The sequence below is a fragment of the Pteronotus mesoamericanus genome, unplaced genomic scaffold (assembly GCF_021234165.1).
Source record: "Pteronotus mesoamericanus isolate MK-2021 breed Mesoamerican mustached bat unplaced genomic scaffold, CSHL_Meso_final contig_29, whole genome shotgun sequence".
Taxonomy (NCBI): domain Eukaryota; kingdom Metazoa; phylum Chordata; class Mammalia; order Chiroptera; family Mormoopidae; genus Pteronotus; species Pteronotus mesoamericanus.
In genome coordinates this window covers 2014768-2035142 of record NW_026555123.1, presented here as the reverse complement: position 1 = coordinate 2035142, position 20375 = coordinate 2014768, and the positions used below count along the sequence as shown (strand labels likewise).

Below are 20375 nucleotides of genomic sequence, written 5' to 3'. Positions count from 1 at the left end.
ATAACTTTCGATTTGTTAAAACATCGGGAAAGCGCATATTAATTCTTTTTTTTTAGGTTTTAATCTCCAATTCCAGTTGACATCCAGCGCTATCCTGTCTCACTCCCGGGCGCAGGGACCCCAGGCAGCGTAAGGCCCTCGGCACACGCAGCGCAGGGGGCTCGCTCCCACGGCCAGCACTTCGGACGGTTTGGAGGAGGGCGCTTTGAATCCAATGATGTAAAAATGACATCATGAAAACAAATGTGAACCATGTTATAAAAACTTTCAGAATAGGGAAATTGCTCTCAATTTCAGATTCAAAAAGATATTTAATTAAATGTGCTTGAACTTCAAGTTTGAATTTCTAATTAACTGAACCACATCTGTTATGTGTCCAAAGTACAAACAATGAACATTCATCTGAATTAACTAACGGTTACTATTAGTTACTGTCCCTATTCCCAACACTGTTAAAACAATTAGGGAAAATGTAGCCTCCTTTAAATACATACAAGAACCTATTAATACAATGTTTTATAATCACCCCTACATTTCTAGACCAAATTTCAAATTAAAAAAAAAAAACTTAGAAAAAGAAATTTGGGTTTTATAAAAAGCTAACAGGTTTTGGTGCCAGCAACAGTACTGCTGAATCAGCGGTCCTTGGGGTGGATAAAGAAGAACAGAGTGCACCCCGCCCAGCACTCAGAGGCCGTACCGAGTGCCTTGCTGCTGTAACACTCAGCGATAACAGTAAGACGATACCCCAGCCTGGGCGGCTTTCGCTAGACAGCGTCTTCTGCAAATGGAACTTTAAGGGTCCCGTCAACACTACGTACAGCCGCACAGAGTTATTATAACTCTAAGTTACGTAAGTGCTCCTCAGTCAACTCTATTATTTGATGAAAATACAGAGCACCAGGTCGGTTTGGACGCACTTTATTTAGACAAACAAGACATTCTATTATTAGAACGGGAGCTTCCTTCTCAAGAGTTAACTTTAGGCCACCCCCTTCCCACATAACAGGTCCCTAAGACGCGAGGTTCTCGCTTCATTCACTATATTCAATCTTATCCTAAATAACAATGACGATATCAACTACAAACACACAATGAATTTAAAATATATCTATATTGTTTTAAAGAAGTAGAAAACATAATCTACGTACCTCCCCATTTTCCTTCTGTAATTTGGATTTTATGGATAAGCAACAGTTAATGTCATTTGTTTTTCTTAATTCTGAAAGTTATAAATTAAAAAAATCATTTTAGTTTTTAGTATACTATTAACATACATTCACAAGTGTCAGTATACAAATACCCTTTAGATGATTACCCTCTCTGCAAGAAAATTACGGGATATTCTGAAATTATATTATATGGGGGAGTTACATAATATACAAGCTATTCTGATTTTTCATTGCTCATAAATATATGGTCAAAGTAAAATGCCACTACACAGATTCTTTCAGCCCCCACTGTATCCTTCTTGGGGTCTGCACTGCCTTGAGTATGCTGTTTAAATATTCAGTTTGTCTTGCAGTATCATTATGCATGAAGTATTTTCCTAAGAGCAAATATCAACATCATACATTTAAATAAGGCTCTTTAAAAGTACTGCGAATTCATACACTTAAAAACTGTTGAAAAACAGACTACTGCATTGTAGATAGAAAATTCGTATGAAAAACCCGATTTCTAGATGCCAGAGATTAATATCTGTTACATGGCTAAAGGAAACCAAAGCACAAAGCTACCTACAATGAAGAAAATATCAACCTAGAACAAAAAACAGTGTATTCCTATTACCTGTTGCAATTCGATGAAAAATTACGGGAATTGGCTCTGTGGTAACTAATACATCTTCATCATTTTCTGAACTTGACACATACGTATTATCTGCATAGAAGTACAGACAATTAAAGGCATAGTAACTTGAAAAAGTACATCCTTTATAAAAATATAAAGTTCTATCCACATCCCTTCTAACATGCACAAGGCACACACTGCTGTTCTAATAAATGTCAGAAAGAAATGAGGTACACTGCAAATGTACGTGTGAACTAATTATAAATGGCCTCCTTCAAGACGTCTGCACCCCCTAGAGAAATAGGGACTTTGGGACAGACACTGTCCAAGTTCATCTGAAACATGGTCGTGTGGACGCCGCTGGCCGCCCCACGTCACCGAGCAGCCCTCCCAGCGTGGCCTCCGCCACAGGAAATGGGGTGAACGGGGAGGGAGCTCCCAGGACACCGGGCGCCCAAAAGAGACTCCATGCCAAGGAACTAGGGAATGTGAGCTGGAGCTTTTGTTGTAAATCCTACTTCCCATACAACTCTATGTTTTGTTTTTTATTTTTCAATTACAGTTTCCTTTCCTTTTTTAAGTATATTTTATTGATTTTGCTATTACAGTTGTCCCACTTTCTCTCCCCTTTATCCCCCTCTGCCCTGCACCCCGCTCCCTCCAGCATCCCTGCCCCGCAGTTCGTGTCTATGGGTCATACCTATAGATTCTTTGGTTTCTCCATTTCCTATACTATTCTTAACCTCCCTCTGTCTATTTTGTACCTCCAATTATGCTTCTTTTCCCCCATTCCCCCCGCCCCCACTGATAGGCCCCCATGTGATCTCAATTTCTGTGATTCTGTTCCTGATCTACTGGTTTGCTTAATTTGTTTGTGTTTTAGGTTCAGGTATTCTTAGGTGTGAGTTTGTTGTCATTTTACTGCTCATAGTTTTGATCTTCTTTTTCTTGGGTAGGTCCCTTTAACATTTCACATACTAAGGGCTTGGTGATGATGACCTCCTCTAACTTGACTTTATCTGGGAAGCATTTTATCTGCCCTTCCATTGTAAGTCATAGCTTTGCTGGACAGAGCAACCTTGGATGTAGGTCCTTGCCTTTCCTGACTGTGGACACCTCTTTCCAGCCCCCTCCTGCCTGTAAGGCTTCTTTTGAGAAATCAGCTGGTAGTCTTATGGGAACTCCTTTGTAGGGTTCTCAGTTACCATTTACTTTTAATATCATTTTGTATTGGTTTCGGGTGTACAGCATAGTGGTTAGACAATCATTTACATAACATATGTTTTTAAATTGATACAAAGTCTCCCAATTCTTCTTCTTCCACAAATTAACTTTATCTAAATAATAGTGCACAAGTTAAATGCATAGAGCACTGAATTATTCCACAGATTCTTTAAGTTTCTTATGCATCTTTTGTTTCCTCTGGAAAAGACATTTTTATAAATTTAGGATTTTTTCCCTGATAAATACGGATCTTCAAGTATATGACACCATAACAGAACACACAGCTGTTTATTCTGCTTTGTTTGTTGACAATTACAGGACATCTGTGAGATGGCGATTTAACAGACACTTCACCCATTCATTAATTACGGTCCCCTAGCACACTCAACGATGGGTACAGCACATACAAATATAAAACCAGAAGGAGGAAGTATCTCCAGCACAGCCCGGACGCCTGCGGCGACTCCCGCCCGGGGAGGCGTGTGCTCAGGCGACCGACGCACACACCATCGAGGCCTGCCAGTCGGGGCCGCGCGACCTCGTGCCAGTGCTGGGAGCGAAGGGCGCTGAACGCACAGGCATCTCAGCCAGCACTTTATTTCCCAAGAAGCATCTACACTGTTTTCACACCCTGCGTGGGGAAAGATGGGGTGTGAGTTCAGAGGGCAGCGGCACCCACAGACCCAAGGCTCCCGGGTTACGCGGGGAGGCAACAACAGGACCTGCGAGGGGGTGACATCCGAAACCAAACAGGGTTGCCTCCTGACTCCGCTCTGTTCTCATTAGAAATGTTGCCCCGTTTCGTGTTCAAGCAGCATCAAGGAGGGTGTGAGATTTCTGTGTTTATCAACTGGGACCACAGATAACGAAGCTGATTTGATACGAAATTGCTTTAATTGTCTCATCCTTAGTTGAACCGTCTTATCTGGAGCCTCTTCTTTGAATCTTTGAGGAACGTTATTACACTTTCAGGTGAGGATTCAAATAACCCTCTATTAAAGTCAGCTTTTAAATTTCTTAAACCCTCATGTGGAGTCCTACTGATTCAAAGCTATTTGCTTCTCAATCACTTAATTAGGTTTGCCCTGTGCACAATGGATCCCTTGAAGCAAACTTGTGGAGAAAAAGAGAATTAAAAGGAAGCTTTAAAGGAAGCTTTAAAGCAGCAGAAGTAACAGCTGACCATCAACCAGAACGGGAGATACAGAAAAATCCATCAAGTGCACATGGTCACATGCAGCATGTCAGGGTCACGGGGTGAGGGGCACCTGACTCGGGCTCCGTTTCAGAGCGCAGGGTTTCAAGCATGCAGCGGCTTACGTACAGGGTTGTCCCTGGAAGACACTGAGATTGGGTTCAGAAACTTATGGTTTGGTGAGCACACACCGTTTACGGCTGAAGGACAGGGTTAATCATTTTCTAAGAGATTTCTGACCAGTTTGTATTTTGATTAGTATTTGAGCATTACAACACTTCTGATTTCTGTTGCCGGTTTAATTTATTCAAACCCAAATGTTTCCAGGTTTCATGACAGCATCTGTTAAGTCGCCTGCACCATAGAATTAACAGGCCAGATCAGAGACGTGCCCCCAGTCAGCAACAGGAAGGCAGGAGAGCGGAGCAGCTCCTGCCGCCCAGCCCGGCGGCCGCCCCCCACCCCGCCCCAGCCCCCCACCCCCTGCCTCTGTCCTGTCCTGTTACCCTCTGCCCCGCAGCCTGACGGGAAAGGGAGAGGCTGTCCCAGCTGCAGGACTGGGTGCTACGCCTTCTCGTGTTGTCGTTTAAATGACTTCCCCATCGCCCTCAAACTATTTTGACATCTGTAATAAAGTCATCGTCTTTGTTTAGACATGGAAAAGTAGGACATAAAAAGGGCAAGGAATGCAGTTATTTAAGGTGACAGAATGAGTCAGCGACAGAATAGAATGTTTCAAGCTCAAATTCCCTCCCCGGAAATCTCCCGCCTGACCCCGGGCTGCTGAGGGCCTTTCCTAACACTTGAGAGGAGGTCCTCGACCAGGACGAGCAGGGCGTGTTGCTGAGGGCCCGCGGGTCTTCGGTAAAGGCTGGTAAGGGCCGGAGCATTTTCTCCCCCCTCACGAGACCGGAAGCAAGGATGTGCGTGGACCACGGGAGCTATGGAGAAGCATCTGCTAAACTATCGCTTTTATTCTATTCCCACTGCAGCATAATGTAGGCCACGTCATTCCGTTACGCATCCCTATGTACTTTAAAAGAAGTAATTATAAGTAATAATCACATCGTTGTTATAATAGAATATGGGTGCTTCCCTTGAATGTTCTATGTAATATTCGTGTTCACCCCCAAGGCAATCAGTTATTATCCCTTTTTTAAAGATGAAGAAACCAAGGTAAAGAGACATTAACTTGAGTAATTATTTAAATAATTAACGTATTAATACTACAGTTAGTAAGTGGCAAAACTGGCTGAACCCAAAAATCAATGCTTTGATATTTAATGACAAAAACTTGTCACTCACCTTGTAGAACGTGTAAAAAGGATGAGAAAATTCATACCCACCGATAGGAAAGCCTCCTAATTAAAGGTGGGACTGATGAGAAAGATTCCACTGTTCTGCTAGAGCAGAGCCAGTCACCTATGACTTATAACATACTAAACTTCAAAAAATAAAACACTGCCTACAGTATAAACTCCACACAGAAGGACAAGTAACCCAGAAGGCTGTTGTAGTTCTTCACTTCGTTTTGAAGAACCAGCATATCATTTAGTATTTCATTCACATACATGTTATTTTATGTATGCCTCAAACTCAATAAAGACCCTCTGAATTTTCATCCTCGCTGAAACAAACTACAAAGGGAGTTTCAATACATGGCACAGGTTACTTAATAGATTAAAATTATAAAGTGACAAGCCTGTTTCTTAAAAAATATACAGGGCAGCATAATCCTGAATTTGGAGGATTCCAGTGATAATTTCTATAGGGCAAAGAAAATTTCCTATTTTCAAACTTAGGTGATGAGCTGATCACTGAACCACAGAATCCAGGAAAGGGGGCGGGTGCTGAGGAAAATAAGCAGGAGGAATTAAATCAAAGGGGGAAAAGACAAGAACAAATACAAGACAACAGAAAGGAGAAATAAATGCAGAGCTGCAAAAGACTTTTAGGTTTAGAGGCTGAGTACTAAAAAAAAGAAAGAAAAAAAAAGAAAAACAAAAAACCTTCTTGCTAAAAAAAATCTGGACGTTTTGCCAAACAGTGGGCTTTAAGAAGAACACATGTTTTTAAAAAATGACTAAGAAACAGAAAAACAGAACAGATCAAATCATAGCAGAAACATAAGATGACTGCCTAGAACCATCCTTAAAAAGATACCAGGCTCAGAAAGATCTGCTTCCAAGTTCTAGCAAATGCCAACGAGAGTTCAATTCCTTTAGCAACTTGAAGTCTTTACTAACAAAGTATATAAAAATGTATGTAATTCTTATAGACCCACATTAAAATATCTGCTAATGTAACTTGTCGTCGTCTTGTTATTCAAAGGAGAAAGCATACATGGTATCTCGATGGATGATAATTTGACAGGAACTTAATATTCATCTTTTAAAAAACCTTGGTAAATGAGAAAAGGAATACTACTTCCTTTTCTGAAAGAGAGCAACTGCCAGCATGCTCACTAATTTTGAAAGAAAAGGCAAAGCTGCCAAACGTTCACATGTATTATTAAAAATTATTCTGGGAGTTCTAGCCAGTGCAGCAGGAGAACAAACACAGGTATGAATACTGGAAGGAAGAGCAAAAACAGAATTTTATGTAATATTGTCCATCTGAGAGATCAGGCATCTTCACTGCACTGTTTGTATGAATAAATGTGGGCTAACATTTAGTAATTGGGAATATACGGTCATACCGACATCCCCTTTAAAGAAGGTGCCATAGAAATACGACGATGAGTTCTGCAGGAGTGACAAGAGTCCGAGCTGAATGACAGGCCTGGTTCTGCCACCAAACAATGCGACCCTGGGAAGCACCCCGGAACTTCGCGGCGCACATCCCGTTAAGTACAGAATGGCGTGAAAGCCCCTGGTCGGTCTCTACAGAGACCGACATTGAGAATCCAGTCAGTCACACCTATGACAGTACTTGACATGCAGTGTATGCGCCGCGTCAACCAATCCAAAATTCTACCCAGCTATGCACTGATCTCTGCCATTCTTGGCCTCTATTTATACACCTTTTCTTTGGAGAAATGAAATTATATTGGGAATTCGCTACAAACCGGTCCAAGAAAGGAATTCAATTTTTAAACAACACAAATGAAACCCAATGCTTAAATTTCAATTTTTCTATATTGTATTTCCAAGCGGGGCTCCTACATGGCGAAAAAAAGAGTATTACCTCTTGGCCACAAGAGGGAGCTAAACATTTGGTTCACTTGATTTACGAAAGGCATCTTCAACCAAATTTCCTGTGCTACAGAGCAATTCACCGTCTTCGAGGTGGGCCTGAATGTGTGGCATTATTTCTATCACCTTAAATTAAAGTCCCGCACCACCCACCTCTAGGAGCTGCCTCAGATGAGAAGCACAATAATGAAATATTAACAAGTAGTGGGACTTTTGTTTTCCTAACATACTGAGCAAACACTCAGCATCAAAAGCACACCACATCATACTAAACAAGGGCTCACTGCACAACCATCTACAAAAAATATTTTTCGTTACAAACATATCTTTTCTTGGTTCTTCCAATAAAATCTTCCCGGATTACTTTTTATACTACTATTAAAAAATAGGCTTATCTTTAATAAGAAGTAACTCCCCTTGTAAAACGGTATTTGAAACATATTGAGATCATACCAAAAAAGAAAAAAATAGTAATAGCCCTGGCTGGTGTGGTTCAGTGGACTGAGTGCCGGTCTGCAAACCAAAGGGTCACCGGTTGACTCCTCGTCAGGGCACACGCCTGGGTTGCGGGCCAGGTCCCCCGTAGGAGGCGCGTGAGAGGCAACCACACATTCATGTTTCTCTCCCTCTCTCCCTTCCCTCTCTAAAAATAAATAAATGAAATCTTTTTTAAAAAATTTTTAAAAGATAATAAATTATCTCCATGACATTTAATCTTATAAAAAGATTAAAATTCAAAATGCATAATACAAACTGCCACAGAAAAAACTGCTTAAATGCTAAAGAAATAAGTTTTACAGTGTCCTCATACTGTATTATAAACTATTTTTAGAAAATACTCAAAGTTTATATAATCAAAGTTCCTTATATCAACCTAGTCATTTCATACAGAAAACTATGATACCAATCATGCAAAATATGCGAGAAAACTAGCTAGACTTGAATAGGAATTGGAATTATGATTCTAATTTAGGACCCTGAATGATCATAACAATTATTTTGATAAGCATCTGAATTTATTCAGTAAGAACACTGGAGTAAAATAAATATATACACACACAAGGTGGGGCAAAAGTAGGTTTACAGTTATGAGTATGCAAAACAGTTTATTCCTGTACTACTATTTATTAATTATGGTATTGTTTTCCACAGGAACAACGGTGAGCCTACTTTTGTCCCGCCCTGTACATGAGAAATACAGGCAGCTGACACTGGCTCTTCCTTGCACTACAGACTCTTGCTACATTGCACCCTTCTCCCTGCGGTGACCTAATGGAGGCACGTGTGAACTACGCTAAGTCAACAGGGCTTCTGCTCTTGTTCGGGATAAAATTATGGTTATCATGTGTGAGAAAAACACTAAAGCGAAACATCTTGTAGATCTCTTCAGATCATCATGACTCCAATGTCATCTCACGCGTCCTGGGCTGTGTGCGGGCTCCAGAGAGACTGAGAGACGTGAAAAACACAGAAGACAGACGCGTTTGCTTTGCAGAAAAGTGAGTCTGCAGGGACCTTACACCCTGGACTCTACGGACAGGCGCACGTGGACCTCCTAATGCACCTCAGGGCACAGAGCGCAGACAGCTGTGTCTACGGAAGATGCCTAGGACAGGCTGCCCACAGGCTCTGGGTTCCTGGGTTCAAATCCCAGCTCTTCCTCACTCACCTGTAAAATGGGGAAATTAAGGAAACAATCTCACAGGACTGTAGGGAGAAATGTTTCCATATATACTTAGAGAAATGAAGAAAGGTTTATTATCTTTACCTATTACTATTATTTTAGCTGTCATGTTTTAACCAATTATTTTTACATTATAAAAAAACCAAGTGATGCTCCAAAACCACCAACTAAACCAGGTTAAAGAATCTTTATTTCCATTGTAATGAGGTTGGTATTGGGGCTGAAGCTATCGCAGGGGCACAAGAAAATTACTTTTATGGGGAAACTATTCTTGACTCCGAGCTGCGTCCCAGGGTAAACATGAACCTCACAGAAAATCGGGAGAATTCTGCTTCTGTATCTTTAAGTTGTCCCTGCCAACATGTCCCCCCAAACACATTTACATTCATTTTACAGCTCCAGAAGAAAAATATCCTCAAAGGCATCATAGCATAAATATTTGTAATAAAAATAAAAAGAAGAAAAACATACCTGGGTAATCCTCAGATACATGTACTGAATAGGATACACTGTTAAAAAGGAAAAAAGAAAAAAAGGCTCAAGTTACTGCTATGGAAGAAACGCTTTTACAAAATAAAAACCAACCCTGTGCCACCTGTCCATTTATACAGGTATAACTTATATATGAAAGAAAACATACAAACAGATTAGAAAACCTCTTTGATACCTGATACTGGAAACACACAGATTTTTAAGATATAGTTTCCATTAGTATAAACAATCTTGGAAATACCTTTCTCCCAACAGTGACTATCTTCTTTAATATAGATAGGTCTTTTTTTATCTCAGCAATGTCTAATATTCCCTGATTTACAATCATTGAAGTTATTTGCAGATTTTATCAAATCATCTTTTCTACCGAAAAAAGGTATTCCTCCTGTTCAGAACCGCAGTCAAGAACTGAAACACTCGCTTTTAATGTTCTTTCCCACAGTGCACTGCACTTCGAAACAAATGCTTTTCGTCCAAGAACCAACAAAATGATGACACGGTAACGGATGCAGCGGCCAGTCTCTTACCATCCTGTGCACAACAAGCTACCTCCTATTCCCAGAAGGGCTGACTTGTTTCCAAAATAAGTTTTACGTTGCATTTTAACAGTGCCCCAGCGCCCCCGTCTCAGGGAGCACACTGCCTCCCGCATCTCCCAGCACTCGAGTGTGGCAGCTCATTCGCTCACTGTTCCATCCCTGCCAGCTAGACTGTAGGCTCCTTCAGGTGCGGGCCCTGTCTACCTGTACTTTCAGCAGTCACCTATTTGAATGCACAATGCACGGAGCACACTCAATGTTAACTTTCCTAATGCGTGAGTGAGGCTGCAACCTGCCACAGAGAAGTCCGAATTCAGTTCAAGTTCAGCCTAATTAACTGCCTGTTAAGACCTAAAAAATCAGCTCTCTCTGAAGGACCACGCAGAATAAATACAGTCTGTGCATAGTATCACTTACGAAGCGAATCCAACACAGATGCAAATGACCTGGCACAGGAACAAGTAGGAAAATCCAACCTACAATCGAGGGAAATGTGACCCCAGACTAGAATTAGTCCACAATGATGGAAAAGCACTTATTATAACTATGCTGAAGGATATAAAGGAAAATCCAATCTGGAGAAGAAACAAACAGAGACAGATTTCCAGGGTCTTGTAGGACATTAGCAGAAAAGCAAACATTTTGTATATTTATTGAATTTCAGAAGGTGGAGAGAGAAACAGAGATAGAGAGAATAATGCAGGGAAAAAAGAGCTACAATTCGCCCAATTGGGGTGAAAACCATAGATGATCTAGAGACTGAAGCAGATCAGAAAACCCCAACCAGGAGAAGCACAAAGGGAACACCACCCGGGTATACAGTCGAAGCGCTGAAAACCAAATGTAAGAAAAAAAATTGTAAAAGAAAAAAACTGATGCTTTAGATACAGGGAAAGATAAGGATGTTGAGTTTCATAAGAAGCTGTGGCAGAGAGAGGACAGCAGACAGTCAAGGGCTTAAGGAGGGGGTGGGGACAACTGTGACCCAGAATTCTACATCCAGACCATACATCTGAAGGCAAATAGAGAAGCTTCCAGACAGGAGGGAATTGTGGAAATCTCGCCCAGCAGGCCTAACGCACCAGAAATCCCAAAACACCACTTCTCGGCCTTCTGGCTAAGATCAAGTGAAGAAATCCCAAAGCTCCCCAGGCTGAATATCAGAATGTCAAATAGCCAAGGAATGAAAAGCACCAGAAACGACAGATAGAAAAGACTATTTTCCTCTTAATGTTTGAAAAATATATGTGACTTTAAAAATGGTAACATGTCATTGTGGGATTTGTAACATATGTAAATACAATGCACATGACAATTATAGCACAATGCGGGGCGGGGGGTGTTGACGGTCATGTGCGGTTTCAAGACACTTACATCTTATGTGAAATGGTACAATATTCACCCAAAAGAAGACAAGAACCGAGGAACAAAGAACAGAAGGGACAAAGAGAAAGCCAATAGCAAATAAATGGTGCCTGAATCCAACCGCTGCAGAAATTGCATTAAATGGTAATGGACTGAGGGCACTGAGCAAACTGAGTGAAAAAGCAAGCTCCAAATCCAGGCTGTTAGGAGAGCCACATTAAAGAGTTTGCAAGTAAAGGAGGGAAAAGATACACCCCGCGAAAGGTAAGCAGAAGACTGAGGTGCTTAAATTAATGACAAAGACTTCATTCAACACACAGCTCACAATGATAAAAGGGTCACCTCATCAAAATAAGAAACAAAATCACAAATACATAGGCACTGAGCAGCAGAGCTTCAAAGTGCATGAGGCAAAACCAGACAGAATTAAAAGGAGAAAAAGACAATTCCACAATCATAGTTGGAGTAATTGACAGAATCAATCGAAAAAACAAAATCATTAAAGACACGGAAGATCTGAAGTAGATTCTCTCAGAAAACGACAACCAGAGAACACTCTCCTTCTCAGGGCGGAACGTTCACCGAGACGGATCGCGTCCTGGGCTGTAACACGAGTCCCCGCACATCTGAAGGGGTGGATGAAGGCCAGGGTTCCCGCCGGCTTCCCGGCTCAGCTTGCCCGGACGACGCGACGCCCTAAGTCCCCCAGATGTCACTGCCTTTTACAATCTGTGCCTGATACTGGCCCTGCGGCTGTGGGCCTGGGCGAGCCCGGGTCCCCAGGCCTCCGCCAGCCCCCACGGACGTGCCGCTCAGCCCTTGGAGGGAGACCAGACGGAGGCGAGGGAGGCGCAGTGCGGGCGTGAGCAGGGCAGAGCCGGGGGGCGGGGGCAATGAGACCAAGTATTAATACACGGAGCTTTTGTAAAGCTTATTTAATTGTTCGATTAATTCAAGAAGCATTTCTTGGTAACTTGGTATCAGTCAAACACTGTGTTAATGCCAAAGATTTAGACAGGAAAAAAAAAATCGGGAAACGACTTTGAATGATTGATTCAGAGGGAAACAGCGACTAGGAAACATAATGAGTATGACAGGCAAAGGAACAACAGTATCTTTTTTAAAAAAAAATAGGTTCACGTGAAGCTGCAGGCAGTACAGGGAGGTCTCCCGTATCTTTTGGCCAGTCCCCACATGATGACAGCTCTGTGCCTACCGTGCGGGAAAGCGCCATGCGTGTAAGTGCGGTTACAGTTCTGTCCTTTTGTCACGTTTGCATCCGGTGCCCCCTGCCCTGTATCACGACACAGATGACGGGGTCAAAGGTGCCCCTCGCAACGCCCACTTTAGTCTCCCTTCACCACGACACCCCACGCGCGGGCAGCCACGCATCGGTTCTCCAGCTCTGTAATTGGGTGGTTTCAAGAATATTATATAAAGGGCATCACGGAGTATGAAGCCTAATAGTATTTTAAGGCAGCGTGTTTTGAAAAAAGTACTGAGACTGGCAATCTTGAGGATGCAAGGACGAAGAGGGTGATCAAGATAAGAAGCTACTGTCAGTAGGAAAACAGGAGCCACTGGGGAGGCCTCCGATGAGAAGGAGAAGGCAGGGACGAAGGGCAGATACCGCGCGCCTCCCGGCCCCCCGCCCCCGCCCCCCTTCCCAAGAGCCCGGCTTGGGAACCGCAGCCCTGAATCCCAGGCTGAGAATCGGGAGAAAATAACCATGTCAAGGGCTCCTCTACCACGCCGGGGGAAATACACGCTCTAGCCCCACAGGAATTTATTTTCCCAGGATCCGTTCCCTTACTCGGCGGGGCTGTGCTAAGCAGAAATGAAGCTGCCGAGGATGAGGGCGGCCCTCAGTCCGGGGCAGAAGCCTGGGGCCGCGCCGGCCACACTCGCCGCTGAGGCGGGTAATTTCCCAACAGCTGACCCCCTCAGCCAGCAGCAGTTGGCTTCATTTGTCATCCAGATCAATGTCTATGTCCGAAATGAAGCCTTAGTACATTCCCATGTCGATCTCCCATTAGGGAGCCGGCTGTGTTAGAGCCAAATAAACAACTCCAATTCCAGCACCGAGCCTTGCCCGCTGGGTGGCATGAGAAACGTGATTTCGACACGCTCAGCCCCGTCTCTCTGCACTGGAATGGGAGACTCCAGACCCGCCCCGCCCGCCTGCTGCGATGGTTTAATGGCTTAACAGGCGGTGGGCCCGCAGGACAGCACCAGACAGCACAAGCCGGTGCCGGGTGCACGTCCAGCGCGGGCAGTGAAAATTTACAGGAGTGACACGGCACACGAATGCGCGTCCTCCAGGGAACCGCATTTGCTCAAAAATCACAACACACACGTTGCATTCGCCGGAGGCAAAAGCCAACACTGATGATTTTATTTTATGGTTGCATTATCCTCAGGATATTAGGAGACATTTCCACCTCGAGGACCATACCCAGCTTTGCAAGCATAAAACAGGAAGCAAAAGCCCTGCAAAATGATCCGGCAGCGCCTGGGCCACAGCATCTTTTTGAGGGGGGACACCAGAAGGAAAAGGACCGGGGCTGTCCAACCCGAACTGGTTTCACTCTGCGGCCCACGGCCTCTCGGGAAGCCAGCCGGCAGCCGCCATGGACAGGGATGGCTGAGCGGCAGGACCTCACGGGTAGGCCAGAGGCGGAACAAAACAAAAAACAAACAAACAAACAAAACCCCAATACTGTTAAGAAGTGAAAGCAAAAGGTGAACATGAGAAGGCAAAAAATCCTGGAGCCAGCTCGGAATTCTGATTCAGGAGAAAATGGGCTCAGCATTTGGGACATGCTCAGTTACGGTTACATGGAGGTGCTGGGCCAGAGAAAGTGGGGTCAGTCAGCACGTGTTTGGTGCGTGCTGTACGCAGGACACAGCACTGGGTTCTTGCCATCACAGGTTTAAAACTAGAATCTAGGAAGTATTCCTATGCTCTTGATACTTGTATTAAATAAAGCCTTTGCTTCCATCGCCTACCCCTGGGGGAGCGTCTGCCCAAGCAGAGGCCGCTCGCGACGGCCAGAGTCCCCAGGGACGCTCAGCCTCTACCCAGTCTTGCATTTTGTTTATACCATTGTTTGCTCCTATGATGAAAATCATTCCTAGGGCTGTTCCTGTATCTAAACTCGCCACTCATCCATTACCAGCCTATTCCTTCTGAATTGTCTACAAAGAACTAAGGAAAGACCGAGTTTAGCTCTAGTTCCCAAGGTCACAGATCTAAGAACATTCTTTCCGAATAGTAGGGAGCCAACGGAAGATGGCAGTTTTAATAACAGACATGGGAACGCAGACTCGAGATGAAAGAGGGTGGGCTTTAGGAGACCTTTCGGAAGTACTGAATTCAGTACCTGTATTTTATAAGGGGCCCACGAATCGGAGACTTTTTTCCATCCCAGACTCAAAACGTCTGGATCCAGACCTCATGCTTTTTCAAGCAAAACCCAAGGGTTTGGGCAGAGCAAGCAAACCTGAAATTTTCTTTTAACACTGCCCTTTTACCTTACTCTCGAGAGTCTAAAATGATTTCTCTGATAAACCCAATCCTTACATATCCTTTCCGTCCCACTTAGATCACTTCTAGAATTTCCTGGACAAAAAGCAGAAGGCAGAAACTAATAAAAATATTGCAGCTAATGGCAAGCAGCCCTAGGCACAACGCTTGCAAGCACGTGTCTCAGCTCCAGGTTCCCTGGCCAGACGGCAGCTCAGACCAGCTCAGGCCGCCGGTACGGGGGCCCCGCCCCACTCCCAGCCCCAAGCGGGCTTCCAAGGACGAAATTCACCCGGGCCTTAGAACTCTTCAGTGCCACGGGGTGCGAGGCGTCACCCGGACACCCACCTCCCAGACCAGCTCTTGCCTCCCCAGCCAGAAGGCGGGGGCTGGCACGCTAGCTGCTCGCACTTGCTACTCCGATGCCATTGACTTCCCGAAACAGTCCCCGTCCCTTCAGGATCAGTTTCGTCTTCCAAAAATATCTTCTAAGTATCCAGGTCAACCAGCTACAGTGCCCTCATTCCTCGCTACAGTAGCTACCAATTACTTTGTCACTGATCCCGAGTTGGGGGTTTCCCGCGTGCACCCTCCGTCTGACTGCAAAGCCAGCCCCACGCCCACGTGGACAATGTTAATAAGCTACATGTAGTTCCCTGCCTCACCTTCCCGCCTCCCGCTCACCCAACCCACGCTGCCCCTCGGACCCGGACTTGGAGCAGAACTGCTCCCCGAAAACCGCCGCTGCCATGTCGCACTTTCTAGCTACAATTTTATCACTTTTCGGCCCTTGCTCCTTATTCCTGTTCTCGGACACCTTCCGCCGCCTAAGCTTTTGCCCCGCCTGGTCTGACCCCCGGCTTCCTTCCCTTCCGTCTGTGGCCGTGGGCACTTGCGCCCCGCCCTTCCCTGTCGCGCACCCCCGGCTCGGCCGGCCAGCCTCCTCTCCAAGGCCCGGGCTCCGGCTGCTGCTGGGACGGACAGCGCACGGGAGGGCTCTGGGGCCACTGCCGACCCCTGCCCTCACACCAGCCATGCACAGCTGGCTCTGCGACCCCGCATCCCGCCACTCGGGAATGTCCTCCTGTGCTTTTCTCCTCAGATGTTTTTTCAAGCCGTCACGATGTTCCCACACCCCGTAACCACCTGCTCTCTCTCTCTCTCTCTCTCTCTATTGAGATAAAACAGATTATCACAGGGACACTCCCCAAGGCCTTCTCCCAGTTCTTCCTCCCACTAACCACCTGCAACAAGCTCGGACTTCTCTCCTTGCACCCGGAGAAGGAAACGTCTGTCCTTGCACCTAAGACCAATCCATCTACTATATTTATGGATCCCACACTGCATTTGGGACTTTGTTCTATTAATTTATCCTAACAATTCCACAATCTGAAATTCATCAAAAATTTGTAAAAGTGAAAGTGCAAAAAGATTTACCCACGCAGGTGTTAATGGCAGCACAATCTAAAAAGAAAAGGTATCCAGAAAAGCAAGACTGCCAATAACACGATTATATAAACATACATCCACACAATGTAACAAGAGGCAACCGTGAAAAAGTAATGGTGTGAAATCACATGTAATGAAAGAGGTAAGTGTTTCTGATACATTAAGATACATACAAACATTTGGACAACTGTAACATTTTCATTACAAATGTGTAAATACCTATCTGCTACAAATAAATACTGATAGAAGCATGACTTGAAAAATAATGAAAAATTTTAACAGTTGTTATCTCTTGGTTATTGGACGAAAGGCATCTTCATTCTTTCTGTGTCTCTATATTGTTGCAACCTCTACAGTGTGTATTGTGTGAAAAGAATACAAAGCTAGTAATATATTTCAACCTTTACCTTGTAGCCTTTTCTAATTGTCACCTGGTCCTTCTTCTTAAGTCAAGTTTTATAAAGAGTATTGGAACCCAAAGAGTATTCAAAGAGTAACTACCTCTGCACTGGGAGGCGCACTTGACCATCTGGCTTCCACTCCTAGGGCTCAACTAAAATTCTGTTTCTTCGGGTCATTGTCAGCCACTGGCTTATCTTTTTCTAGTCTTTTCCTTACATGGATTTGCAGAAGGAAACCCTCCTTCCTTGCCTCCTGATCTCAACTTCTCCCTGGGTCCCCTCTTGCTTTTAAGGGCGTTCTCCTTAATCTCTTGACTTTCGTATTTCCCATGTCCTTTTTTTTTTACACATATTTAAAGGCTTCTTAGCCATGCCAACGGCTCTGTTTTTCCACACAAGTCATTGCAACTATAACCATGAGTCTCCGACCAACCAGAAGCAGAGGCCTCAAAAATTCCGTATCTCCAACCCAAACAGGGGGCTTCCTTATTTTTTTATTCATGTTTTTCAACAGGATATTCTACAAGCAAACTAAACCCAACACATAGAAAATAGAACTCATAGCATTCCTTCCATCATTTTCAATTCAGCAAAGCAAATACAAAGAAATCTGGGCCGATGACAGCAGCAGCTGCTGTTAGCTCTACTTACCCCTTGACACCTCAGAGCTCAAGCCCTCAGCCACGTTCTGGGGCAGGGAAATTCTTCAGTCGGTCTGGGCATGAGCAATTCTAACAAGTACCACACGTGGTTCAGATGAAGTAAGCTCTGGACTTTGTTTAAAAAACACAGGCACTGATTCTGCATAATAAAGGTCTAACTCCTCAGCACGACCTCCAAGGCTCTCCATGATCCAACCCCTACCTACCTGGCCAGCCCGAACCCTAACAGAGACCCGCAAACCTCACGTCCAACCGTTTCAAGTGCAATCATTCCCAAAACAGGTCATTTTTTTTTCCTCCCACACAAAGCAAGTGGAGTCAGACTGTCTGGAATTGAAATTTGGCTCTGCCACTATTAACTGTATGATGACAGGCTCGATAAGTGACCACTCCCTGCCTCGGTTTCCTCATCTGTACTGCCTATCCCTTAGGGATGTTGGGAGAAATCAACAAGTTAATACATCTAAGACACGTAGGAGAAAAAAGAAAAGATCCAAGTCTCCGATAAACATCAGTTACTTCATTAATAATATTGCCATCATTATTATTACTCCCACACGTAGGCTTACCACCTGGGACACATTCTCTCTGCCCTCAGGACTCAACCCCAGCGACAGCGTCTGTGGAACTTCTCGCACTTCCCGGGCCGATGTGGGTGCTCCCTCCCCCGCGTCCCCCTTCACCTCGACATTCACCGTCCTCTAGGCTGAAGGTCCAGACAGATACTTTCATCCTCAAATTTCCAGGGATCTGACACAGTCAGTAATTTCTGAACAAATGAACAAATCCTATCCGCTTCTCAAGCGAAGTGAGGATGCACCATGGCAGCCCCTGACAGAGTAACTACTACTCAGGCAAGGGTTTGACTATTTGATAAAAATCAGCAAACGCTGGTACCCAAGAGCTCACCCTGCACGTGCGCACCAATCACTCACTCGCCTCCTCTTCACGGGCTTTTTGTGATGTACGGAAAGAACAGGCTCTGAATGCCAAGGCCTCTGTAGTCTCTATACCTCTATTTTCAAATCCACATAATGAAGGTGCTACTTGCACTATTACCAATGCTGACAGAATGCAATGAAATTCAATGACACAACGTAGGGGATGATCTCAGAGATGCTCAAAAAATAAAAAATAAAATTTTTTACAAAGCACCAGTTACTTTCAATACAAAAAAAGTAGAAATGTTAGCATTTCAAACTGATCAGTAGTTTGTTTACTAGTTGACTTGTCATGAGTGCGCTACACATGAAAGCCTTTATTTAACCAACAATGTGGGGATGATCTCACAGATGCTCAAAAAATAAAAATAAAATTTAAAAAAAAGCACCAGTTATTTTCGATACAAAAGAGTAGAAATGTTAGCACTTCAAACTGATCAGCAGTCTGTTCACTAGTTGACTTGTCATGAGCGCGCTACACATGAAAGCCTTCATTTAACCTACGCCTGTCCTACAAGTATACAAGGGACACGCCATTAATCCTAGGCCGAAGAGGGCCGCAGCACAGGAGCATCGTGTGTCCCGGGCAAGGAGCGCACCTGCTCTACCCAAGGCCTCTAGCGTCAACTGTGCTCACGTCTCCTCCTCGCCGCCACTCAGCGTGGAGACCGGGCTGCTAAGTCCTCATCCTCAAGAGACGACACATCTGTCCCACCAATGAAATAAATGATGGATACAGGACAACCTACGTTACCCTTTCAAAATTGGTAAAAGGATAAAGATGCTCACCCATTAACCACCACCTTTCTCAGTAATATGTACACTCCTATTTTCAAGGCTTAATTTAAAGTTACACTTTTAGTAAGTGAAGTGACAGGATGGAAGGGGATGGCGTTCATTTGTTTGATTTTTCAAGAAGTGGCCAAGTCGGGAACTTCTATCCTTAGATATTACCCTATAGGTCACACGCTTAGATTTTTAAGAAAACTCTCTTCTCAACAGGGATGACCTTGAAAGACCTACGTCAGCCATGAACGGTGTGGCTCAGCTGGTTGGGTGTCATCTCAAAGAGCAAAGGTTTGCCAGCGAGTCAACTCCAGGTTGGCACGTGCCTGGGGTGTGGGTGCAGCCCCTGGCTGGGGCGCATGAGAGAGGCAATCCATCGATGTTTCTCTCCTTCTCTTCCTCACTCCTTTCCCCGCCTCTCTAAAAATAAATCTTAAAAACAAACAAACAAAAAAAGACCTACATCCAACTCTGCTTAGAAACCTAGATGCACGCTTTATTTAGGGTATTAATATACCATGTGGTTTGAGCAGAATTATTCTCTTATCCTGCCTTAGTCAGATGCAAGAGACTACAGTATATTTAAGTAAGTGAAGTTCTGCTTCTCCCTCATTCTTTAATTATCAACAAGAACAAAGTGAGGTCACAACCGCAGTGTCAACGAGACGCCCAGTGGCCAGAGCGCGCCAAGCCCCCAGCGACCCATTTGCCGCCTGCGAGCGTGGCCCCCGCTCTTCCTCGTGAGTGTAATGTTGGGATGGTTCTTCTCTGTGCCATTTGCAACTACAATTCACTATTGTTTTGAGAAATATTCACTAACACGTAGACTTACCTTCCCTGTTTTACATCTGCGCTCAAGTTATAAATGGTGATTTAGTTTGGATCAAGTTAAAAATGTTTACAGCTACTACAAACGATTTACACGGCACATCAAGGCTGAAAAGCTAAATATGATGGAATAACAGTTAACCAAAGCAAGGTTTTGTTGGGGCAAGAAAATACATTTAAAGAAAACACTATAAATATTCAGAGATAACTGCAATAGATACTAAGTTATTACCTCAGCAACTTTCTCAAGAATTTACATAAAAGCAGTTCTTTCCAAAATAACTTTTTATTAAATATC

At 44.1% G+C, this 20375-nt stretch overlaps 1 protein-coding gene across 1 annotated transcript in view; it reads right to left on the bottom strand.

Annotated features, from left to right (window-relative positions):
* PARP8 (poly(ADP-ribose) polymerase family member 8) overlaps nt 1–20375 on the bottom strand; it is a 133228-nt gene that overhangs the window by 54512 nt on the left and 58341 nt on the right. The window contains exons 3-5 of the mRNA XM_054575327.1: nt 9560–9597; nt 1792–1881; nt 1152–1222 (exon numbers count right to left, since the gene is read on the bottom strand). Coding sequence (XP_054431302.1) covers nt 1152–1222; nt 1792–1881; nt 9560–9597 — 199 coding nt within the window. The remainder of the gene's footprint in view (nt 1–1151; nt 1223–1791; nt 1882–9559; nt 9598–20375) is intronic.